The sequence below is a fragment of the Hippichthys cyanospilos genome, chromosome 14, assembly GCF_059441005.1.
Source record: "Hippichthys cyanospilos isolate Australia breed blue-spotted pipefish chromosome 14, RoL_Hcya_1.0, whole genome shotgun sequence".
Taxonomy (NCBI): domain Eukaryota; kingdom Metazoa; phylum Chordata; class Actinopteri; order Syngnathiformes; family Syngnathidae; genus Hippichthys; species Hippichthys cyanospilos.
In genome coordinates, this window is record NC_142382.1 from 15,729,247 (window position 1) to 15,754,374 (window position 25,128).

The 25,128-nt window shown below is 39.3% G+C and overlaps 2 protein-coding genes across 2 annotated transcripts; one reads left to right on the plus strand and one right to left on the minus strand.

Annotated features, from left to right (window-relative positions):
* Window positions 1-1,861: 1,861 nt before the first annotated feature.
* On the minus strand, window positions 1,862-9,826 carry slc4a1ap (solute carrier family 4 member 1 adaptor protein). Its single transcript, XM_088432916.1, has 14 exons — window positions 8,990-9,826; window positions 7,972-8,170; window positions 7,770-7,898; window positions 7,620-7,680; window positions 7,198-7,337; window positions 6,951-7,111; window positions 6,180-6,249; window positions 5,725-5,914; window positions 5,468-5,564; window positions 5,096-5,381; window positions 4,594-4,668; window positions 4,463-4,530; window positions 3,582-3,651; window positions 1,862-2,672 (listed from the first exon to the last, which is right to left on the minus strand). The coding sequence occupies exons 1-14, from the start codon at window positions 9,815-9,817 to the stop codon at window positions 2,623-2,625; spliced, it is 2,424 nt and encodes an 807-aa protein (XP_088289042.1). The 5' UTR covers window positions 9,818-9,826; the 3' UTR covers window positions 1,862-2,622.
* Window positions 9,827-10,022: 196 nt separating this feature from the next.
* On the plus strand, window positions 10,023-17,442 carry supt7l (SPT7 like, STAGA complex subunit gamma). Its single transcript, XM_088433319.1, has 5 exons — window positions 10,023-10,150; window positions 10,969-11,425; window positions 13,497-13,821; window positions 15,039-15,276; window positions 15,562-17,442. Exons 2-5 carry the CDS (start codon window positions 11,001-11,003, stop codon window positions 15,858-15,860), a joined length of 1,287 nt encoding a protein of 428 aa, XP_088289445.1. The 5' UTR covers window positions 10,023-10,150; window positions 10,969-11,000; the 3' UTR covers window positions 15,861-17,442.
* Window positions 17,443-25,128: the final 7,686 nt, after the last annotated feature.

Sequence of the window (25,128 nt, forward strand, 5' to 3'; positions counted from 1 at the left end):
CCAAGAATAATCTAATGTAGCGCAACACAATTGCATATACTGCACTGCCTCCAAAGAAATAAGAAATGAACTCCAAGGTCAAATTTCGTCAATGTCAGATCTTTGCTGCATGAGCCAAAATGTCCTCTTCGGAAGGTGACGAAAGAGGTCATTTCTGTTGAAAAGAAATCATAAAAAAATGGTACCAAGTGCACGTTGAGAAACCACAGAGCTGCTGAGAGAATGTCATATGAATAGGAAAAAAAAAAAGCATTTTTTGGCCACATCAGGTCTAGGTTAAACAGTATTGGGCAAGTTACTTCAAAACTGTAATTCGTTAATCGTATTACTTATTATTGTCATTTCAAAGAAATGAGGTGACTACAGTATTACTGTATTTGACACTTAAGACTGGAAATATGGATTTGCCATTCAAAATATAGTTCATTACACATTCAGTGGAAGGTTGGCTTAAGCCTTAAACCAGTACAAATCATTTCATCTGTATTGTATTGTAAACCTTCAAAGACAAGATATACTGTAAAATCTTTTATTGTAGTTTAATCGGTTTATTACTTATCTTCACAACATAGTGATGCATTCTATACTCTTTGTGCAGAGTTAGTGCATTCTTCAATTTCAAATTCAATTTCATGTTAATATTCAAATTTAAGTTCATTCGGCTAGGTTAGGGACAGATGTTTAAAAAAAAGATGGTTTCGGTGGGGCTAACGGTAGCAGCTGCCTACGGCGTTGTTAAAGTGTTTAACGTACTGACTCACATGAGTTTTGTATGCTTCATCTTGATACACATTGACCAGAACTATTATTAGACTATTATTAATATCAATTGTACGGCTAAATATTAGCGTTAGCTTACCTTGTCGTTATTGCTAGTTGCAACCTGTCGTCTGCTTCTGGCGCATTTTGGCGAAAAACATAACATCACTTTCAGGTTAAAAATGCAGTGTACTTTTTACGGAGTAAAATTACTTTTTTTGTTGTGTGTGTGTGTAATGATTTATACTACCTTGGTACAGCAAAAAAAAATACATTACAGAAATTACATTACTTTTGTAATGTATTACTCCCAGCAATGAAGTTAACAGGGTTTGCACAGAAAACACTGACATCTTTAGGCTATACATTTTTCTTTCATCAACAAAGAATGCTGTCCATGTTTGTATTTAACAATCTTATTAATTCATACTAGTTCACCAAACTATTTTTAATCCATTTCAATTTAAGTACAGTGACAAAGTACTTGTGCTAGATTACTTCCCACCATTGTTAGTTACAATCTCTTTTTGAAACATGTCCAGAATACAAATGACTTGTAGTCAGGCATTTGCAATTTAGGTCAAATGAGTTAGCAAGGAATAAAATATCCCTTTCAACCATTGCTGATGTCAACACACCACAAGTGTCAAATATCTTAGCGTACGCACACTTATTACGACACCACATAAAATGAATGTGGCTTTATATATTATCTGCAGACAATTTAGCATTGTGTATTACATAAATCAGCAGAATTATGCTTCAACCCATCTGACCTTATGTAAGCGCCCCTAATCTAACGAGGTTGCTTAAGCACGCCAAGTGGCTCTGTGACCACTGCGCAGAGCGACCGAGTGTCGAGCTGCGGTTTAATCGGTGCTTGGTCACATTTGGTGCGTATGACAAGAATCTGCGTGGTGGGGGCGCGCAAGGCTTGTCCCGTATGTTTGAAGCAAGGATCAACGTTTTTTGCCAATGATTAGCAATTCCCAGTGACAACACCTTGACAGCCAACGCCACAAGCTTCATTGGGATGGATCAGACACGTGGGTGTGCGCCGAGGAATACATTTTGTTCATATGAAGCATGTCAAATGACCGAGGCGGTTGTAGAAGGTCATTTTATTACATATCTATATAACAAAATACAACGTAAAAGTACTTTTGTCACCGGAAAAGAAGCAGATAATGGCAGCAAACCAAATAAGCAGTAGACCGAAACGTACAACAATGGCTGACTGCCGCATAAAGACAATCCAGTTAAAATGAGAACTTTGAGAAGGTTGGACCGTGTGTGTGTGTGCGTCAGCTGACACACAACTCCGCTTACTGTAGCTTGAGTCATTATCAGCTTGCGTTTCATCCAGTGAGCCATCCAAGTGTCCAGATGGTCAGAAAAGCTGCTTCACTGCTCTCCCTCCCTGCTACTCACTCTTTTTCGCAGGAGGGGGGTAAAAAAAAAAAAAAAAAAAAAGTAATGCCAGTGATCAAGTCGAGCCAAATAGGGGAGGGATACAGATTGAATGTCAGGTGGCTTGAAGTGAAAGAGGAGCAGTCAGAGACAGGAGGAAAAAAAGCTGAATTTAGTTAACTTCTTCTTCGGCTGCCATTTTGGATTTTCTGCTTGAAAGGTGAAACGGATTGAACCCGACTCCTGTATGTCAAGGTCAAAGTGGTCAAACGCTTGCGTTGGCGACGCTTGTCAAGCCCTGTATATCATCTCAGCCGACCGTGATTTGAAAAGCAGTATTGTCTTTATTTCCTTTTGGTCGCTCATGAATTTGATCATCTAGGCGTGATGGTGCAGAAGGCCTTGACGTGTTGCGTCAGATAGAACTTGACGACATTGGGGAGATTTTTCCACTCAGTAGCCATACTTGTCGTTAAGATGAGTGCGGCCATCTCCAGTCTGACCTAAAAGGGACATCAATTTGGTATCACTTGATGTAAATGAAGCAGAGAGATTACCGTAATTCCCCAAATATAAGACGCACCCTTAATTTTGTGGTCAAAGCTTCATATTTTCTTGTGTTCATATCTGTAAATGATATACTTGTTGCACATTAAATTCAGCATGGATTACCTTTCTGTGTTCTCTAACCGGAGCACTCTTAATTCAATCAGCTGGAGACATCATATATTTGACATGATTCTCTCCGTTTTAGTAATATTCCTGTGTGTGGACGAGGATGGACACGGACCTCGGTTCAATCCTTCCAACTTCTTTGGATTGGGAAATATAGCAGGAACAACCTCAGCTAACACGAGCTGCTGTTGGCGGCAACAGACACTGGTTGCTAACAGCCACCCGACGTTCACGTTACAGTAATTATTGTAAGTAAGAATACAGCCCATATAAAAATGCACATTTGTGCGTCAAAACTAGACTTCTGTGGCTGACAGATCAATCTTCCTCGAACGAAAAACAAAAACACATTTTTAAGTTACCGTTTATAGGAAGCACCCCTACTTTTGGCCTTCATTTTTGGGAAAAAAAAAAAGGTGTGCCTTGTACTTTAATGTTTGGGAAATTACGGTAAGTGAGGAATAATGACCTCTTCCAAAATGATGCATTTAGCAATTGCCACCTCCGAAACTTTTGTCCAAAAATGCGATCCTCATAGATATTAAAGAACAAATGTGACCTAATTCCGATCAATCTTCTTGCTAACCTGAACTTGTCCTCTACTGTACATGCGCTCCTTAGTTATAATGTGACTAGGCTGGTGTGTCAAGTCGACAGAGTCAAAATGTGACTCTCCAAATTACTCCAAATAGAATACAAGTGTGTCCCGAGCTGGGCCCATTGGGGGGGGCAGTTACCTGTCGGCGGCACCCAAACACAGTAATCGGGGTCGTCCTGCGGGTATTGACTGGATAGCTGCACAGGTGGCTATGGAGACGCGCGCAAACACACACAAAAAATGAGGCAATCAATTCAACCAGTTTAATACATTTTTGAAAATGAAGTCATTGTGAAATTTGTCAAAATGCATTTTGTGTGCTTGCTAACAGGGCAATGAAGCCAGCACAGCTAAAGCGGCATTTTTTTTTTTATAATGCTGTTTTTGACTAAATAATTGGAAATCCAGCTAGTTTGTTATCAGGGGGCGTGCAATTTGCAACTATATTTTTCTAAACTTCAGTTTAGCTGAAAAGAAACCCATTTACTTGTCAAATTGAATCTGTTGAATAAAAAGGGTGCTTATTATTTTTTTTTTTAATAATTTCTCCTCAAACCTTTGCAATAGGGGTCCTTGGAAAATGTGCTTTCTAAAAGGGGTCCCTGACGCCAAAAGGTTCGAGAACCCGTCTTACCTCAATCGCTACCATTGTCAATAGATGGCAAAGATCCATTTTTGACCAGAAAGGCAGTGAATGAGTGAAAAGGGAATTGAAGAAAAAAAAATGGGGAAGCTATATTTTAGCATTATCGTTGCTAAAACTACCAGGTTTCATGCAAGTTCAGGTATTCAACATATGTGTTTTGCCATATGGTTACTTTTTTTTGTACTGTAACGGCGGCCAAAATTGGACATACCAAACTCTGACACTTGAGTAAAGAGGACTAAAAATGGATTAAGGTACTGTAAATGCAATCAAATGTGAGGAAGGCCAACTATTTTGTATTTTTCATGGCTGGCGAGGGGAAACTACAGATATGTGTCGTAAATTTCCAACTCTTTGCGAGCATTGACTCTTACCCTGCTGGGGCCCACCACATTCTTTTTCTTTCTTGGCTTGAGATCCTCCTCACTCTTATCTCTGGATTCTGCTGGGACACGCCAAGTTAAGATCTCATTGTCAAATTGCACTTGGAAACAGGAAATCTCACCGGAAGATGGTGGGTCATGATTAGCTTTGGGGCTCTGAATACATGCGTTGCTTTTCTTCTTTTCAGGACTTTGCTCTGATATCAGAAGGAGAAAAAAAACATTACATCCAGGATAAGAATATTTGATGAACAATTTTTTGATTTATTAAGACAAGTGTGCCTTAATATGAACACATTTTAACATTTTCTTTTTTTTATACTGTATCATAAAAGCCAAACGTGAGAAAGCCAGCCAATCCTTCAATCTATACTGGACGTGAGCGGCCTTGCTCCACTTTTATTTTGAATATCCTCCCAGAAGCACAGTCACAACAACACTAAATCAACTTGCTGCGATGCGAACAACTAAAGCAAAGTTCAAAGTTTTTTTTTTCTTGATTGAGTTTTTTTTTATGCAATGTCATGCAAGCATAATAGGTAGGCTCTAGGACAGTGGGCAAGCATTGAAATGCATTTCAATGCAAACTAGTCCTGCCATCTAGTGGCACATATTATGACTCACTATTTTCTGAAGGGCGATCTGGCAGATGACCTTTTGGCTCCGGCACAAAATCTTCTCCCTTCAGTCCCGAAGTCTCTTGAGGGACGAGGTCACTGTCCTCAACAGCAGCAGCAGCTTTCAGCTTGCACACTTCATCTTCATGATCATCCTCTTTTTCACTGGTCTCTGGCTCTACCTCTCCGTTTTCCTTCTCTTCTTCCTCCTCTTCCTCTTCTTCTCCTCCTGGCGGAAGTTCTTTGGTGGTTAAGAGGTCAGGGGGCAAGATGGGTTGCTTAGGAGGCAATTTCTACAACAGATATGAAGACTTGTTATGTTTGCTTAAAGGTAATGTGTTCATGTACTATTTCGCTTGGAAAACTAGAATTCACTTACCCCAATAGTGCCAGTCTTCAGCTTGAACTTGCTTCCTCCTTTCATGGCTCCAAAAAGTGGCAAGGCTTTCTTTCTTGTTTCGGACTTTGAGCTGCCACTATGGCACCAAAGTATGATCAATTTGTGCTCAAAATTGGCACTGTACTTGTCTTACAACTACATTTGATATTGTAACAATATTAAAATGACCATCTATGTCGACAGAATACATTTTTATTCATATCATAGGAAAAGGGAGACCAGAAGAATGCATTCACCTGGGGAGTAGTGAGGGAAGCTGTGAAGGGCGAGTGAGTTCCACCAACTTGCGGAGCCGCTGGGCATCTTTTCGCAAGTCAGCGATGTGCACATGGAGCTTCCTGCGCTCCACGGCATCCATGGTTGCATCGCTGCGCACAGCTGTCATGAAAGCGTCCAATGGGTCGTCGGTAGAAGAGCCGGAGGAGTCTGGTGAACAAATAAGAATGTGACGACTGTTTACGATATTTACAGTGCTTCATTTCATCCCAGTTTTGTTATGTTATAGCCTTAATCAAAAACTAATTCAAAAGGGAAAAAGGAAACAATTCCTTGAGTTAAATACACAACTACTCAAAGAACTAACGTGAAACACATTTTGTAGAATATTGAGGGAAATGGAGCAACACAACAAACAGTGGGATCAGTGAAGCACTGTGACTGTTCTTAAACTGCAGATTTGAAAACGACTCACCTTTCCCAGCTGTGCCGAGCTTTTTCTGGGTTTCTACAACCTCCTTCTCCACCTGTGATAGCTTTGCCAGCTAAAAGCAGATTTTTTTTTATTAATCAAGATGTTTCACTTCTAGATGGCCTAATTGCCTAAAACCAGCATTCTGATTTATTGCCATTATGGGATATGAATTAGGCAGTGAAATCCATCCGCTTTTATTAGTCTTAGGAGGCGGCCATTTTGCAACTTGCTGTCGACATCACAGTTGCTCCGGTAACAACTAATTACAACTCAGCATAAACACACAGACTCAGCAACCAGGTGAGTCGTGACTGGTCATTCATTACCAGAGCAACTGTGATATCGTTTATGGTCGACAGTAAATGGCTAAATGGGCGCTCCCTTGAGGTGGATCAAAACAGATGGGTTTAATGTTTTATTCATAATCCACAATTGCAATATTAATCTGGAAACTGTGTTTAAACTAGTAGAAGTACATCATCCATGTTATTGTGAATGAAATCTTTAAGCTTGCCTTCTTTGTTTACTCAGATGCTCTGTAGCTCAATTATTACAAACATGTTCATTAATACTCAGTGTAATGTATGTACTAAAGCAAACCAAAGATTTTTTTTTTTTACTGTGATTCAAACATTCAGCTAAAAAAAAAATTTAAAATGATAATGATACTTCTATTACAGAATGAACCTGAGCTTAATATTCTTTGTGATGTCAAAAAAGGAGGACCCCCCCCTTGAGTCTACTCTGTTGTTGCATGTATGCTCACTTTACCAATGATTCATAGGTCTCTGGCCGCTCCTGAATCTTTCCTGCTTTCTTCATTCTCTCTTTCCTTTTCTTTTCAATGGTGCCTGTCCGATCTAAGAAGGTGTCATCATCACTGTCATAGTAGTCCTCATCTTCCCAATTCTTTTTCTTGCGCTTGCGGGACACTATAAACATAGAGAACCAGTTGTTAGAACCCTCCATAGGTCTAACCCTAAGGCAAACACCCCCCCAAACACACACACACACACACCTGCCTCCTGGCGCAGCAGCCCTCTGGCTTCAAGCATCCGGCAGGCCTCAAGGCAGCACTGGACTGCTGCTTCTTTCTTCTTCCCCGTGTGGGTGACTTCAGCAACAAGCTGTCGACCCAAAGCATCATCTACCGGCAGCCTGGAAGACCAAGCCGCAGGATCATTCAGCAGTTTTTATAAGCTTTCAGAAGCAAATTTCGAGCACAACCGAAGCCCAAATTCCACCAATTTAGTTGTTTTTTGTTCCCGAATTGCAGCTGTTGCAATTTCAAAATTGCTTTCCTCTACATTGAAATGATGATTTGAATATGGTGAGCTGTTGAACCCTATTTAAAACTCAAGACAGATCGTGATTTAGCATTGCAAACATTGGACTGGAAGGACATTGGACACATAGCTAGCAGTACTTCAAGACACTTACTTGATCCTGCAGAGCCAGCTGCCGTGGCTTTTGTCTTCGTATTCAAACTCCAGCTCTTCGCCTATTGTTAAAAAGAAATATGTGCCATATTATTCATTGTCAAAACATTTTCTGCTCACCTTACTGTAGATTTATCGGAAGACACATTACCTTCCCTGTCATAAAAACCTTGTAAGGCCTTCTTAGGGTCCTTTAAATAGGCTGCTTCCTGGTCTTCTTGGAACTCCGTTGAAAAGGGGTTCTCCTCATTTTCATCTTCTTCTGGAAGCTGCTCTTCAGCTACATTGGGAGTGTCACACAGAGAATGTTTATTTCCCAGCTCAGCACTTCTGTATAGTCATGAAGAGCTTACCCATTCCCCAAGAACAGCCTGAGTCTTCACTGGACACCATGCTCTTGCTGCTTTTCTCCCCATCCTTCTCTTCTCCTTCTTCTCCATCAGAACCTTCTCCCATCATTCTTTTCTCTAGCGCTGCCCTCTGTTTCCTGGCTCTCTCCTTCAGCTCTGTGACTGTGAGTTCAGACTCCTCTTCCTCATCAAATTCTGGACCCTGCAATGGAGAAGAATTTATTTGTATGAAGTAGGAAAGAGTACATCAGGTAACGACCGTTGTTTTGCTGCCCTAAGTAACCATCTGAGACAACACAAGTAGTTTTTAAGGGGGGGCTCACAAATTGCAGCCGTTGGAACCACCTGGAGAAACATACGCAGAGTACTGTCACCTAAATGCAACAGAGCTGGAACGGTACCTCGTGATAAAACACAATGATTAAGTTTTCAACTTAACCCAAACTACAAAAAGGGTGAATGAGTAGTTCAAATTACTACCAATTTGCTACACAACTTTGAAATTCGAAAATGCTCAATCTACTTTTCATTAGGTCATTGTTGAGTAAATATTAATGATTTGTATATTTTATGAATCTCTACAAGTGTTTTACATGATCACTTGCACCACATTGTTAAACAATCTCTATGTCCAATTACTGGTGAGCTATTTTAGAAGAGGTTCCTGGCCTACTCATGTGATACTTGTCAGGTAGCTGTTGCTTGTGGGCACCACCTTAGCAACTCCTGATCCCCATGTTAAAGAACACAACAGACATGTATTTTCAATTTGTACCCTCTTTCTACTGCAAACACAGTCAGAACATACAAACAGGACAAGCAGCATTGAAAATGAATTGATGAATGAGTAACGGCTCAAAATGTGTTGGATATATTTACTATTTACATATTCAGTATGTCTTACACTTACACTTGAGGGCTGCACCATTATCTTTTTTGTGTTGATCGATTCTATTGGTCATCCTGTAAGAGTAATAAACATCTCATAAAAAGGAAACTGTGGAAAGAAGAAAATAAACACCTGTAGGATGAATAGCCTTGTGCTGCCGCCGAACTTGAGAACATGTCCAACACGGATTCTGATGTAAGTCTTGGGAGGAATCTTGTTCTTGTTGACAACGGTACCATGTGTGCTGCCCAGGTCCTGGATATAGAAACCTCGATCCTCGCCGAAAGTCTCCTTCTCGCCGGGCTGCTGGCGGTACTGGATGATCGCATGATACCTGGAGATGGACGGGTGTTCCAAAGAGACATCACACACCGGCAAACGTCCAACCACAAAGTAACCTCGGTGCGCCAGAGGCACTTTATCTACTATGGTGCCGTTTTTCAGAATTTCAAGAGCATAGAGGTCAGCCGGAGCAGGGCCACCCCACTCAGGCTCTGTGTATGGGAGAGGAGGAAACTTGACAGCGGACGGAAGCTTAGACGGGAGGAACCTGTGCTTGGGTTCTGGTTTCACGTTTACTGGAACAATGTCTCTGTGGTCATCGCCATTTGTATGCTTTTCAGGGGCAGTGTCCGGCATTTCGCTATCATCCGCTGACAAAACAGATGGCTCACAAATAGTGTTCTCAACTTCTGCTTCGTTGTTTTCTTTCTGGAATTTCCTCTCGGGTCCGGAATTGGAGGTTGCTGCAGCGTTAAGATTGCGTTTGAGAGCATGAGAAGGCGCGGCGAACGCAGTTGGTTTTTTAAACGTGTCCGTTGTTTCCAGGTCCGTTCCGGGTGTTTCTTTCTTTTCGGGGTCTGTATCATTCCCTGCGAAGGAGCAATTGTCCGTTTCCATTTCGGATTTTGTCTGATTTTCATTCGTGTGTAGCAGCTCTAGCTGCTCGGAGGCGGCCATGTTTGTTTGGTGTCTTGTCAATTTAGTCCGGGTCAAGTATTGTGTGAAAAGAATACCACCAAAAACAACAAAAAATGACCACTCAAATAAAATTTAAAAACATGCGCAGTATAGTAAAAATTCACGGTTTTTAGTTGGATAAAAAAAATATATGCTCCTATTGTACGTTTAGTCCCGGAACTGTTTTTTTTATCTCGGTGTTTCACCGGAACGTGTTCAAATAAGGGGAAACGCTAGTTTCCTGTTCAACAATTCAAATAATGAGTAAGCTTGACAGATCACATTTTGGCCGTTCTCATTGGTTACGTTTAAAACACTTCTTTCGTTGAAAAAGTGAGTAACCATTACTCTTCCTTAGCAGGCTCGTTTCTCTCTAGTTCCTATGCATAGCATAGGTGTCGCGCAGCAATGCATGCGTTTCTAGGCTCTTTTCTAGCGCTAGGCTCGGGCTCCCCTTTCGCTGGTTTTCGGTTTGACATTTATGAATGGACGATTTAATACAATTGGCTTTCACCTTGGTGTAACATTTGTGCTCCATATTTTTACGAGAACGTATTTTTCTATGCAAGTTGGTCGACAAAGAGACTATCTGAATATTATTATTAGAAATGAGGCCAAACTTGCTTCCTCGTTCAGAAACTTAAACTGTTAAATGTATATCTAGTTCTCAACAGCAAAAATCTGCTCGATCGAATCTTCAGCATTAACGTGTTTTCATACATTGATTAAGATTTTTTTCATCGAAATGTGAGGAAATTGGCCAAAATATTGGTCTTTGTTTTTCAAAGTATTATCAGTTGTGTGAACATGTTTTACTTTAATTTAACACAAATATAATCAGTCATTTTAAGATTAGAAATCTGAGAGTATCAACTGTTGAGTTGATAGGATTCGGACACTTTTAAATGTTATAAATGATCAAACAAAGTGATTAATTAGTTGTCAATGAATCCATTAACTGTTGCACTGCTATTTCTCATTAAACCAGCCTTCAGTCATATAAATTTCTGGTTGATTCCCATTAACACCGGTTAATTCCCATGAAACGTTTCTAGTTTTGAAAAACTGCAAACGTACATGTCAGTATTTTCTCTCAGTATTTGGGATTTTCAAACAGTGTAAATTTCTCTTTGCTTTTTGTCCTTTCTTAGTATCTAAATAGTTTTGGCTGTGATCGCGCATCATGATGCGCTACTGGGGTGAGATCCCTGGGCCTGCAGGGGCTTCCGCTAGTCGCAGCTCCTTTGATTTGCTCCAGCGTGAGTTTCGATCTGTGGAGATGCAGGATCCTCCTTTGCATCAGCCATCGGCCCAGCGTCCGCGCCCCACGACAATGCTGGACATCCCCTCAGAGCCTTGCAGTCTCACTATTCACACGGTGCAGCTGTGCCAGCATGCCCGCCGCCTCCGTGGCCTTTTGGCTGCTGCTCAGGGCCAAAGCTCCACATCTTCTGAGGTTGGTGGCAGACTGGAAGATGTCGATACAAGCCTGCCCTTGCGCCCTCCCACCCCTCCGGCCATGCCTGATGACTTGCTACCACTTGACTGCAAAGAGCCTCGGCAACCCTTTCAACTTCGTCACAGTGACCCTGAAAGTGACTTTTACAAGTAAGTTCATCAATTTTGAGAAAAGCTGAAGCTGCACTCATTGTCAGGGTTATCTTTAAAAATAGACTAAGACAAGCCCTGCTGCTAAACAGCAAAATAGTAACTCAGACCAGCCATGATTGACTTTTCTCCGCCTAGGCAAAGGGAAAAGCTTGGCGTACATACTCATGCGTTGCCAACAGCATTTTCGTCGCTCAAGCGTCCCCACCTGCTTTTCATTCATTCAGGAAAGCATTGCACATTACAAGACATAACAAAAAAGCCAGCCAGGCACCACCAACAGCTGGGCCAAGGTCCCGGCTCACACTTTCCTGCGTCAGCAGCTCTATCGAAGGACTGGGGCGAGATGAACTAGGACTGCATAGATGGATAGCAATGCACACTATTCTAGACAAAAAATAAGCACATAATGATAACAACCTAATATATGATTCCCTTCACACTCATCCTATTTTGATTCAACAGGAGGACTTGCGCATGCAGATGTTTAGAGAAGATCAGATTAAGTTAATCTGACAATTGTAGTACATTTTGCATATTAGAGCTGTTACTATCAAATAATTTTAGACTCGAATGAGACATTTTGCGTTAAGTGTTTTACACAGCCAATTCCCCCCCACAATATCTGTTTACTAACTAATTTTTGTTCTTTGGTATTGTTTATTCTGTTTCAATTTAACATTTAGGCAATATCACTAGAGAGAGACTGATGTTATAGTCACTATAGGCCCCGACAGATGTGTGTTTTGAGGCTGTTACAGATTTTTAGCAGAAATAAAATACTGATTTCTGGTGGCAGACTGTTTAGCACACGTGCATCAGAGTGCAGAGGCCCTGGGTTCAATTCCACCTTGCGGTGGAAGGCTCCTGTTCGGAGTTTGCATGTTCTCCCTATGCTCACGTTGGTCTTCTTCGGGCATTCTGGCATCCTCCTACATTCCAAAAAAAGTCAAAATTTCCCTTTGGTCTGATTGTGAGTGTGAATGGTTGTCCCCGTCTGCTGCCTGGTAATGACTGGGACGGGCACCAGTAAGACAGCGACTGAAGTGCGGATCAGCTGCTGAAGAGAATGGATGCATAGCGGATAAAATAACATTTGTTTCCCCCCAGTGCATTTCAAATACATGCGGATTTTCACTTACCTGATAACAGCAGGGTTCAAATGAATGGCAGGGCGCAAACCATGAAGACATTGTTTACAAAAAAAGTTTCCCTTTTTTGTTTCCCCGGCACAATGCATTTAATTGTTGAGGTTGTAAGGCCATTAATCCTTGTCATAGAAGGTTGCATTACCAGTAGATGGAAGTGTCATGTTTAATACTTGACTGATTTACGTTTTCTGTGTTTGTTTGTTTGTTTGTTTTTTTAAACAAACTGCAGCTTTAGATTGCATGTAAAACAGTGGCATCCGGGACAGTTCCTTGCAAAACCTTCTTGCATTGCTCACCTAAGCTTTGAAAAACTTAAGATTTGCTTTGTTTTGAATGACAGGGCCACAGAATGCCTTTATCAACAAATGTCATGGTATATACTGTAATTAAGCTTGTAGGTTTATGGTAGAGATTTCTGTGTAATATATACTGTAACGGCACTCGATACTTGTATACAGCAGATGTAAAAGTACATGCTTCATAAAGGTAGAACGTTTGGCAAATTTCACCCTCTTGACCAATTCCTGTACTATTGGCTGATTTTTGAGGCCACTTTAATCTGCTGGCCAATTATCGGTAATAGGTTGGGCCCTAATAGTCACCAACCTTTTTGAAACAAATTCAGTTTCTGGTTTGGCCATAGTCAAAGTAAAAGTCGATTTTTTGCAAGGTCCTAACTTTGATTGAGCACATCAGATCATGAAGCATGAAAGAAATGATTGGAAACACACTGTTGCGCTTTTGCCCGAGGGCACCTCAGCAGTAAATAAGAAATAGACAAGCGTCTCTCTAACAACTAGTTGCTGTTTTTGCATTTGTCTTTACCGAGAAATGAATTGTAACCTTTGCACTTGAAGATGTTTTAAAACATTGTTTCGTATCCCTTCACTCCTCTACTAATTGCATTCTCTTGTTATCAGGGGTCAAGGTGAGCCGGTAACAGAGCTGAGTTGGCCCTCCTGCAGACAGCTCCTTTATCAATCGGTGGCCACCATCTTGGCCCACGCAGGCTTCGAGACAGCCCAGGAGAGCGTGCTGGAAACTCTGACCGACCTGGTTCACGAGCACTATCTCCGCTTGACCCGCCTTCTGCGGGTAGCTGTGGACAGGGAGGCCCGGGTGGGGGCTAGTCCCTTTCCTGACGTGATGGAACAAGTTTTCCACGAAGTGGGCATCGGCAGTGTGCTTGCCCTGCAGCGCTTCTGGCAAGTGCGCATTAAGGATTATCACAGCTACATGTTACAGGTGGGGGATGTCACGTTTTATGACTGGCCACAGGCTAAAGCAACATAACAGTGTAGTTTGTGAGATAATGTAAACCTAGTGGTTACTCCAAATCTTATCAATCTGTTCTGTGGGGTTTTACGCTCTCTTTGCTGCAAAAATATGGAGGAGGGGATATAACAGTTGAAACATCCTCTAATTAATAGTAGAGCACCTCAAAGCAGTTCAAAACTAGGTTTAATGCACACAAATACAGATTAAATCATATAATTGTTTACTAAAAGAGCATTCTGAGCTGAACATCGTTTTGGGAAGGATTTTGAAAGATTCTAATCATTGGTATGGAAAAAACAATTGTTTAAAACGTAGGCCCTTCAACAGAAACTATAACTACAATGAGGCACATGATAAAAATGAGTTTGACACCCCTGGTTTGAAACCTGATTCAAAAGCATTTATATTTTATTGGTATATGTTGCATCAATTGCACAACATTTAAAACACGCAAACATTTTCAGATATTGGCCACACAAAATGTACCTGTTTTCTTAATTTCACCCTTAAAAAGTGGGCAGGCAACCGAGAGACCCAAATATTTATCTACAATTAAAATAAAGTAAATTCTGTGTAACATCACATGTCCTCTTTATTCATTTATTTTTTAATTAAAGTATGCGCCAATAATTTTAACATATTTATTCTATGCAGCTTGGTTTGTGTCATTGTCTCTGACTCCAGTGAAGCATGTATGGTATGGTAGCTTCATTATTTTCTTTGTTGTGGTTCTAATCTTAAAATAAAAAAATAAATAACACTATGTTGGGGATAGGGGGCATGCTCTATTTTGGAAAAGCAACAATCTTAGATATATGCAATGGATTTTATTCCATCATTTATTAGAACATGCAAACTCCACACAGGATGCCACATGCAGATATAGATTGTAGAGAATTATTGTAGCATGACAATATTAGGATAAGGAGATATATATATATATATATATATATATATATATATATATATATATATATATATATATATACACACACACAGTATAGCTTAAATAACATTTAACTAAAAAAAAATAAAAAATCATGGATTTAATGTGGAATCGTTGAACCCACAATAACTACCTAGATCTGTGGACAACATGTGCTTGTTTTTTTTTAATCATTGTTATTATTTCTTTGCCATTTTTAAAGGCTGCTAAGAACTGAAAATAAGTATTACCTTTCCAGGTCACTAATGATCTGTCAGAAGAATACGAAAGGTTGGTGAATCCTGAAAAGGCTCTGGAGGACTCAAAGCCCCCTAGGATCAAGGAGGAGCCCATGAGTGACATTTCCTTCCCTGTTAGTGAGGAGCCAGAAGCCGATCTTGCGTCTGGGGACCAAACCTTGCCCATGGGGGTACTCGGAGCTCATGGCGAGAGGCTGTCCGCAGGCCTAGATGCCGACCATTCTCCTCACACCTCAAGTGAGTCCTATTTTTGTTCACAGATGCAATGAAAAATGTTAAGGTCTCCAGAAGAGCTGCAATTTTCAACCACTGTTACATGACTTAGTCCTGAATTAAGCGTTCCTCCTTTCATGTTCAACATACTGCTTTCTCTGGATTAAACACATTCCACCGTGCGACTGTTTATTATTTGAACACTATGTGTGTTTATGCAGTAAATACAATAATATAGAGGTACCTGAAAGAAGATCATGGAAATTCCTTGGATTCAATTTGTGCAATTAATTTCTCGGTCATTCCCAGGTGGCGGTGTGGCCAACAGCTCTCCCTTGTGGCCTCAAGTAAAAATGGAACCGCACGATGGTGACGAAGGTCAGGGTGCTGCGCATCACCCTCATCCTCATCACCATCACCACCTGGGTGGAGACGTGTTTGAGGAAGGGGGCCCCATGTCGACAATGAGTGAGTCGGGGGGCGCCATTGCGCCTTCTCCGGCTGGCGCCGCATCAGATGGCAGCTATGCCTCACATTCACCGGACTCCCTGATGAGCACCTCACCAGTCTTCAACCAGAGACCCAAAAAGCGCCCTAAGAAGATGTGAGGCCGTGTTGTGTGTTGAAGCAGAGACAGTGGACTCCCCAAACTCTTCATGCACCTTTTTTGAGTGAACTTGTTTAAGGAAGAACAATACACAAACTAGTTGTTTTTGTCTTAAATGTTTTTGGATATTTTTTAAAGTATATACAGTATTGGTTCATATATCCATTTTCTTTCCCCCTTGCCATCATGGCCGCAGTCAGCCTGAGACTGGTCCATCTGGCATTGGGGAGAGATCACAAACACCCAGAATTAGCCGCTGGTCACGCTGTCTAATAACACAATTTATAAAAAGAGCAATAAATGTCAATAAGCTATGACTTTACCAATATTGTTGTGATTGTAATTTGCATTTTAGAACTGCTTTCTCTGTTTTAGCTACGTTTGAAAGAACAAAGGCAATGGAGTGATATATACACAGTGAAGTTGTTACCATTTTTACAATTTTTTTTCTTATAAAGCATGGATATTGATTTGAGTTCTCTGGGTTATTAAAAATGAGGAATACATGATGAACAATATAGATATAAACCTTTAAAAACCATTTTCAATAATTTGGTTGAATGCTTTGTTTTCCTTCAATTTCACATGTAATCTGCACGGCAAGGTAACAAAATCCTCAAGCGTGTTGCTGCATATTATTTTTAAGCCCTCCTTTCTTCTCAACAGATGTTACATGTAGGACCTGCACTATACACCTAGCAACCTTAAAATGTTCTGCTAAATTAACATCTGTTCCAGCCTAGTTGACAGACACCAGCAGGAAGTACCGTTTGGTTGTACACATTATGAAGACAATGTGCATTCAGTTTTAATGGCAAAGTAATTGCTTAATTTTTCCTGCTCAATGAGCTGATATATTCAAATCCACGGGCAGTTTGGTGTGCATGTTCCAAGCGGGAGAAGTGCTTATAGCCAGGTTTGTACTAAAGTCTAATTAAGTCCTGTGATAGCTAAGTCATGCTTGTCTGAGCACATGTTAAAAAAAAAAAAAAAAGATCTGCACTCTTCCTCCATATGTGGCAATAAAGAGGCTTGGTTAAGAATAGTTGGTGTGTATATTGGTAAGGAAGCTTACTGCTATATTAATTGGTGTCACCTGCAATGTACTGTAATCAAGTATACAGGAAGTATCTCTGACGTTTAGATTTCCCAAATTGTAATGTTAACATTGATTACTAATTGATTGGAAACTGGTGTCAAACTCATTTTGGTTCAGGGACCTTATGGAGGAAAAAATATCCTTTTTTTGTTACCATACTGAATGTATTTTGTTCCAAGTCGTATTCTTTCGAATGTACGATCATCAAGAGGTGATAAAATGGTTGAGCGGAAAAATGATCAATTTCACATTGCTTCTGAATCTACTCAGCTGCATAAGGTACCTTAGCTCTACTTCAGTTTGATAAATGTATGCCCTGTTAACAAGTCATGGGCTTTTTTGTTGATGTTGGAGTTGATTCTGCCATGGTTTAACCCCTGGGGGAAATTTTGACTGAACGCAGACTTTTTGATGTTTTTGATGTGTGATCTCAAAGGAAAAGCATACCAAAAAAAAAATAAAACGCTACAGTAGGAGGCTAAAATATTGCATAGATTGTCAAAACATGACGACTTTCAATATGCCACGCTGACGTCCTTTCAAAATGCTTGCAAACGGGAGGTCACCCTATGGGAGGTCAAAATTAGACCATGTCGGCTGATTCAAAATTGAAAATATTGTCAATTTTGGACATGTTAAAACTGGATATTTTATCATGCATTTCCCTCGATTTTTGTATCAATCCTTTCAACAGAAACTTGAAAACGGAGCGCAATAGAATTTTTTGTGTTGACACCCCAAAACCACCAGGTAGCGCCAGTGGCCAACTTATAACATTTGCAAGCCTTTCAATGACTTCTATGATTGGCTTAGCCTGTTTTCCCATAATGCAAAAGTTTTCAAAAGTCATAATACCCTAATTATGACATAATAAATATTCCTATTTCAATTTCATAAATATTCAGTGTAGTTACTTTTGGATGCCATTTAACATTTTTTTTTTTTGAATCCCTCGGAATCGGTGGTGTCATGCAAATCAATTTGTGGCACAGAATGAGAGACGATGTCAGGCCACACTGACAATTTGAACACATTTGATAATTTTTTTTAAGTGTACCCCCCCCCCCCCATTTCCGTTTAGCATTCAGCTAAAGGTATTTGCTACATATCCTGTCCTTTGTGTCATGTCCTTTATCAATATTCTTCCCCTATCCACTCATAGCAGCGAGGCAGTGTCACTCTTGAAAAACATAAAAAGGATGAACCGGAGGCAGTCTTATCGGCAAATCCATATTGGAGGAAAATCCAGGGTACCCATCCTTAGTTCATCTGTCCGCCACTGGAGGGCAGTGTTGTGCTGGACGCCAGCGTCAAAATGGCATGAATCCCCCTCCAAGAAAGAGAAAGCTTCAGTGCCAATGCAGTGATACCAATTACCAGACATCTGATCTGTCCACAATGTTAACAAATAGCTTAATTTCGCACTACATAGTCCCTAAACTCTTGCTGCTACTGATATTTTATTTATATGGCACCACATTACTGTTCACTTTAGGACTACTTATTTAGAGAGATGCCCAACAAAAGAGGAAAGTGAAGCTAAAGATTCCATAATTACAAATACAATGTAAATATTTAATATTTCACACCAGTCCTGCGTGGTATTATCTTTTAGATACTTGCATATGCAATATTTTAATTGACCGAGAAAACGCGGAAGCCAAAACAAGACTGACTAAGTAATGGAACTAGATGCAGTATGTCATTTATTCTCCCCTATGGTCAAAGGTTTGAACAGCATGCAGTTGATTTTTACAGAAACACGTTGAACTCATGTAGCTGCTGTATCATTATAAGTGCCAGTCACACCAGTCAGCTGATTTCAGTCTCTTTCCACCTCAAGTGTTGCAGCACCATATTGGTGGTGCTCATTAGAGACGGTGTGCCGTGCCTGCATACAACTGAGAGTACTTGCATTTCCTATTCTATTCTGCTTCAATTGAGGCAACTGAGGGCAATGTGTTCACATCAAGCACTGAACGCATTTCAAGTGATGTATTGATATAGTGAAGAAGCCCCCAGTCTCTCACTTCCTAACTTGAAGCCGCAGTGTTTGCCCTTCATCGTCTCCAAATTAAACATTCATGACATTGCCATAACAACAGAGTGTTATCGCTCCTTCAAAGTATTTGCTGGCTTGATGCACTGTGCTGGTTGAAACGGGGCTAAGTTAGTCTTTTAATTAGTAAGGGGTGTCATCTTTGACCGGCTCCATGTGTTCAACTGCCCTTAGACAACTTCTGTTGTGATGTGGCGCGACATAAATTGAAAATGCTGCGGCGGGCTACAAGAAGGTTCACGTCCCAGGATGCGTGATTAACCTTCCACATCAAACCCTCTCCTTAAAGAGCGTCTTCCTCGTTTTTTGTAGAGTCTGACAAAGTATTGTGAGTCTACATCGTTCTCACACTGCAGTTGTGCGACTGCCACCTTATTTGAGTTGAAGCTCGATGACACCATTCCATCCCATCTGCTGTTTGTTGCCACTTTTTCAAAAGCTGTCAAAACACTTTAAGACATTCCAAAACGGAACGAGCAAATGGCTGACAAACATAATGCCGTGCCTCGGAATAGAAGCATCCCATTAAAAAAAACAAACATGGATATTGGTTATTTGCACCCCTAAGATGATAGCTTTAGTTAAGTTATGCAGAAGAAAGCTCGGCAAAGCAAAGGCTGTTCTATTAACCCTGCGTTTTCCTAAAAGCTAAGGAGATCAATGCCAATTAAACAACCAGGGTTATTTCTTACCAAGAGTCAGAAAAAGGCACTAAGCACATCAAGTGAAGTGTGCTTGTGATGCTGCGTTTTTCTTCATTACTTGTTTCACTGGCTTAAAAAATATATTTTCATTTTTAATTACTGTCAAATACATACTCATAAACAGTGGCAACAAAAGGAGCACGACAAACACTTTGAATCTTTGTTTTGATGTTGTCCTCTTTTCATGTACTGAATTTTAGCTGTCTCTACTTATTCTGACATCCATATTAAAAGGAACATCTCTTGTTTTGTTTCTTTTTTTCAAAACAAGTGAGCGTCAGCATTTTTTCAATTTACATGATGATGTAAAGATAGGTGGCAGGTGTGTGACATGATCCCATTCAAGAGTAAAAATGTGGTTAAACATCAAGCACACAGTAAAGTGTTGTCGCACGCATGTATTCTATTATAATAATTGGGCCCACTGAGTCAACACCATCTCACATTTGTGCCAGTGTTTTTTGTGTTTTGGTTTTAATAGTGTTTCCTGTGATAATTGCAACCTACTCATCCTGAAAATGAGAGGAGAATGCTCATGTCACTTTGGATGAGAATAAGGGCCAGAGTGAAGAAAAAAAATGGTTGGTGGCATTTTCATAGATCCCTCAGATGTGTTGTTTTTATCTCAGGACTTTAACTTTATTTTAAGAATTCTCACGTTAAAGCAGTGTAACACAAATAGTGGGGTGGGCATGGGGGGGGGGGGGGGGTGAGAGTTTATATAATCCATATAAACGCTGTAGAAACAATGAATAGTTGTTGAAAGTTTATTTATATTGCCTTTTTCTTTTGTTAATGTTAAAAAGGACACAGGTTTAGGTATACTTTTACAATGTTTATAGATAATAATTTTATTTATAGTCAGCACGTTGAGTGGGGCGAGAAAAGTTTTCTCTTTCCTGGGGTGGTGGCAAAATATAAATCAAAAGCACTACTTTAAATGGATGTGAAAGATTTAGCGACATCTAGTGGTGAGCAAAATATTCATTCCTTTAAAACATCCGCAAATATTCAAAAAATTGTAATTGTAAAATTGTATCGTAATGGGTAATTATTCGGCATGAGACAAGATACAAATTCCATGATGTGAGACGTCTCACAAGGCTGAATCCATGAGAATGAAATATGACGAGATTTTTGACAAATTTTCTAAAAAAAAAAAAAAAAATGCTGATCAAAATGTTCCAATTTCTAAATGATTTATTTTTATTAAAGATAAATTACATGCAATAAATACAGTATGTTCTATCGCAACTCCATAGAATATATTGATAGATTGATCACATCATACCTAAAGGGTTCTTTATACTTTTACCCACGTAGGCGAAAACTGCTGCATTGCATCACGTATGTTGCGCGGCATGTTCACGTTATTTCTGGCGCACTAGACACGCAAGTTAAAAATTTAAACTGGGCGACGATTGACCCGCGCATCATCTCTCGCTATTGGTTTGTTTAGTCACATGACTTACTCGGCTGGGATCTTCACGACTGCCATTTTCGAGGAATGATAATATTGGATCGTTTTAAGAACTGAATTGGGGAATTCACCATTTGATCGAACGACTTTCATTCAGTGGTTGCACAAACAGCTTACGCCACCACCCGTTGAACTATTTCACAATAAAATACGCAACCTCTCATCATTAACTTTTCTTTTGTCTTAATGCTGTTTGTCACAACAGCACCTGAAATTGGATGGAAAAAAAAGCAAAGGAAACAGCATCCTCTGCTTCAAGATTGTTGGCTTCTCTTAGATCAATGGGTCCGTAGCCTGACTGCAGGGGGTCCATCAACTAATTTGGGTGCTTTGGAACTGATTTAGTTTATTTAGTTTTAACAGTTGTAGATTTATGCCTTGTTTGGCTAAGTCTTTGTCTTTGTTCGCCACCTCTGGCTGCTTTTGATAATATATATTGTGGGAGCAGTTGCTGTCGGTGCACATGCGTTGTTCCTTCATTTTGTGAGATTTGTGCTACGAGTATCTGTGAGTTGTGTCTTCTTCGTTGGAATGTTGGTATTTATGCTAATATGACCAAAATTAATCGTTAATTAGCCCAACTTGTGACTGTAGCATGCTAGCTAATGTTAGTTTTTAATCGTCAGCATGTTTTATAGCGTTGACCTGTGTGTGTTGACTTCATTAGCATTTTCATTTGTGCTAGGTATTTCCTTTTGCTAAACGTTAGCATATACAGATGTTTTGCATTGATAATCCTACTCCTTTGCATCTAATTAACATTTTGTAATGAAGGAATGTCAGTTGTAGTTTAGTTCTATGATTGATTTAAACAACGGAATTTGTGTAAATTTTAGTAAGATCTATATATTTTTTGCATATGGGACTTACCTGAGTTATGTTTGGTGTATTTTCATTCTCTACAGTTTTACAATATAAACAAGTAAGAGCTGTACTACCGATGCAACTATATTAAAGAAGAGTTACACTCCTTTGCTGTTCGTTGTCTCTCTTGTTGTCTCTAAACTTCAGTATAACTAAAAAGTAACAAATATAGTTGTTGTCAAAAAAAATATGCAGCTGAATACAAAGGGCACTTATGTTTGGCTACAATGTTTTTTGTTTTGTTTTGTTTCTGCAAAAATTTGCAATGGGGGGTCCCTGGAAAATTTGCTTTCTAAAAAGGATCCCTGTCCAAAAAAGTTTGAGGATGTATTAGATCACCACTAGCTAGCACAGACCTCTGCACATTGTCCAATGCGATACATACTGTGAGAATTTTAACATCGTATTTTTGCTTTAATGATAAATAAAATAAAACTTTTGAATTCTGAGAGTCAGAATTCTGACTTTGGAGTCGTAATTCTGAAAATAAATTCAGATTTGTGACTTTAAATTGAGAATTTGGAAAACTTAAGTCAGTGAAGGATGTACCATTTCTATTAAGTGTACTACATCATTCGATTTTTTTCAAAAGATTCGTTCATTATTTGTCTTGAACGTAAAATTACGTGCATTCACTCAATGTCTTGTTCGTGAGCACCAATAGCATTGCAGTACATTCAACAAAGTTCCTCCCCCGCCTGACGCTACTTGCTGATAACTGAGGGATGAATGAATCAGTTCACCTTCATTCATTCTTTTCAACCAATCACTCACTCCACACCCATCACTATTCAGATTTCTGAGAATAAAGTCTGAATTCTGAGATAAAAGTAAAAATATCCTGTCCACCTTTTTTTCCTTCACTGATCCTAAGCCTACAGTTCTGCTGAAAATTGGATTAAAAGAGCCATATTGTAGGCTACAATTATCAAAGAATTGACTGTACATTTAGTAAAAAAAAAAATCCCACAAATTTAAATGCGAAAAACTGTCATTTTCTATGTTGCAGGAGTGATGGCTGTTGTTTTGCGCACTTTGACATGTGTTGTGTTACTGTCTTCAGGGGAAAAAAGGGTGTAGCAGATCTGTGCCACTCTTCGGGTGTAAGAATAACATTTCTCACAGACGGGAATTCTTTTTTCACCGCTGAAATATTTGTGTATAAATATGATTCTTTATCTGCAGCAGCATTGTCTAAAAGTGTCAAAGTGGAACATACAGCTTGACAGCGTTGAAAGCAAACAGTGATGCCACCAAAGCGAAATGATACCATTGTGACTGCAGTCAACATTGCAGCCTACTAAATGAAAGCCTGTTAACTGGAGTCACTCTGGTTAGTAAGCACTTGTTGTTGTGTTACATGAAGGTTAATTAATGCTGTTAGTGTTAAGCTCATTTTTTCATTTCCTAAATTAATTTGAGCATTCAAATTGCTTTGATTTTGTTGACACTGCCAGCATGCATGCAAACAGCTTGATATCATTGGCTGTTTCTGACAAAAGGCATCATACAAAGCAAGGGAAGTCATGTTGATTCAATGAATTATTGTACCTAGAATTGTTTTGATTATTTTTATATGTGTGCAGCGTATACTGCCTGTGAGAGTCTTTTATGTATGTATAATCTTTATTATGGGAATGTATACAAATACTTGAGTGTAAATAAATATTTTTCCTTTTTCTCCGACCAATAATTTCACAACTATCAAACTCAACGCCCGGGTTCCAGATTTGGCTCTCTATGTGACTCACTAATTCAAATCATGCTGTGCATGTTGCTTGCTAAAATATTAACATTGCAAATTTGCTTCATTTTTAATAACCTTCATATATACCAAACATTTTTTGTAATCTCCTACTCTTTCTATCTCTCTCCCACTTGATCTATCTATCTATCTATCTATCTATCTATCTATCTATCTATCTATCTATCTATCTATCTATCTATCTATCTATCTATGAATGTATAAAAGTTATAAAAAAGTTATTTTTGGTATCTATGTACAGAATATAGTATGTAGTTATATATATATATATATATATATATATATATATATATATATATATATATATATATATATGATCATTGTCACGTTTTTTTCATGTTGCGATGTGGTATATTGAGTTTTTTTCTCCCCTCTTTACGGTATTTTCCCACTTTGCGACAAAAACAACTGTCATGACCCTAGGGGGTTGGCTGTATTTGTGTTGTTTTGTCTCCATCTGCAGGCGTTTCTAGTAATTGCACTTATTTGCCTGTTGCCGTCAATGCCTCCATGCAACGTGTCACTACAATGCTGGTCTGCTATTGGTCCTTGTCTCCTCACGGAGATGCTGGTCTGCTATTGGTCGGCCTCACTCGTTTCAAAATGGCAGAATGGTAAAGCTTTGTTTTATCATGAGTAGTTACAAAACGGTATTTATAATGCATTTTACTGCTTAATTCAAACTTGAATGCGTTAGCCATGGCACCCAAGATAGCAAGTGATGTTAAAGACAGAAGTAAGACAGAAGCTTCGTTTATATGGAAAATAAGCTGGAGATAATCAAGAAATATGAAGCTAGCCTAGCCTAGGCTACCCTTACTAGGGAAAAAAAACAAAACAAAAAAAAAAAATATATATATATATATATATATATATATATATATATATATATATATATATATATATATATATATATATATATATATATATATATATATATATTACATAAACGATTTATTTGTTTGTTTTTCCGCTTGTTATTCCCATAATCCCTAGTAAGGGTAGCCTAGGCTAGGCTAGCTTCATATTTCTTGATTATCTCCAGCTTCGTTTCCATATAAATCATCTTCTTACTTCTGTCTTTAACATCACTTGCAATCTTGGGTCCCATGGCTAACACATGTGTGTGCGTGTGTGTGTGTATGTTAACATAACCCATGTGTAGTCTATAACCCCAGTGCTGCTTCACAATAGCTCAATATTACAGATTGATTGATAAGCTTTTTTAGGGCAGATACCGACATCTATTATCGGCTGTGAATGAGGCCGATAACTGATATTTGGAGCCAATACTCCTT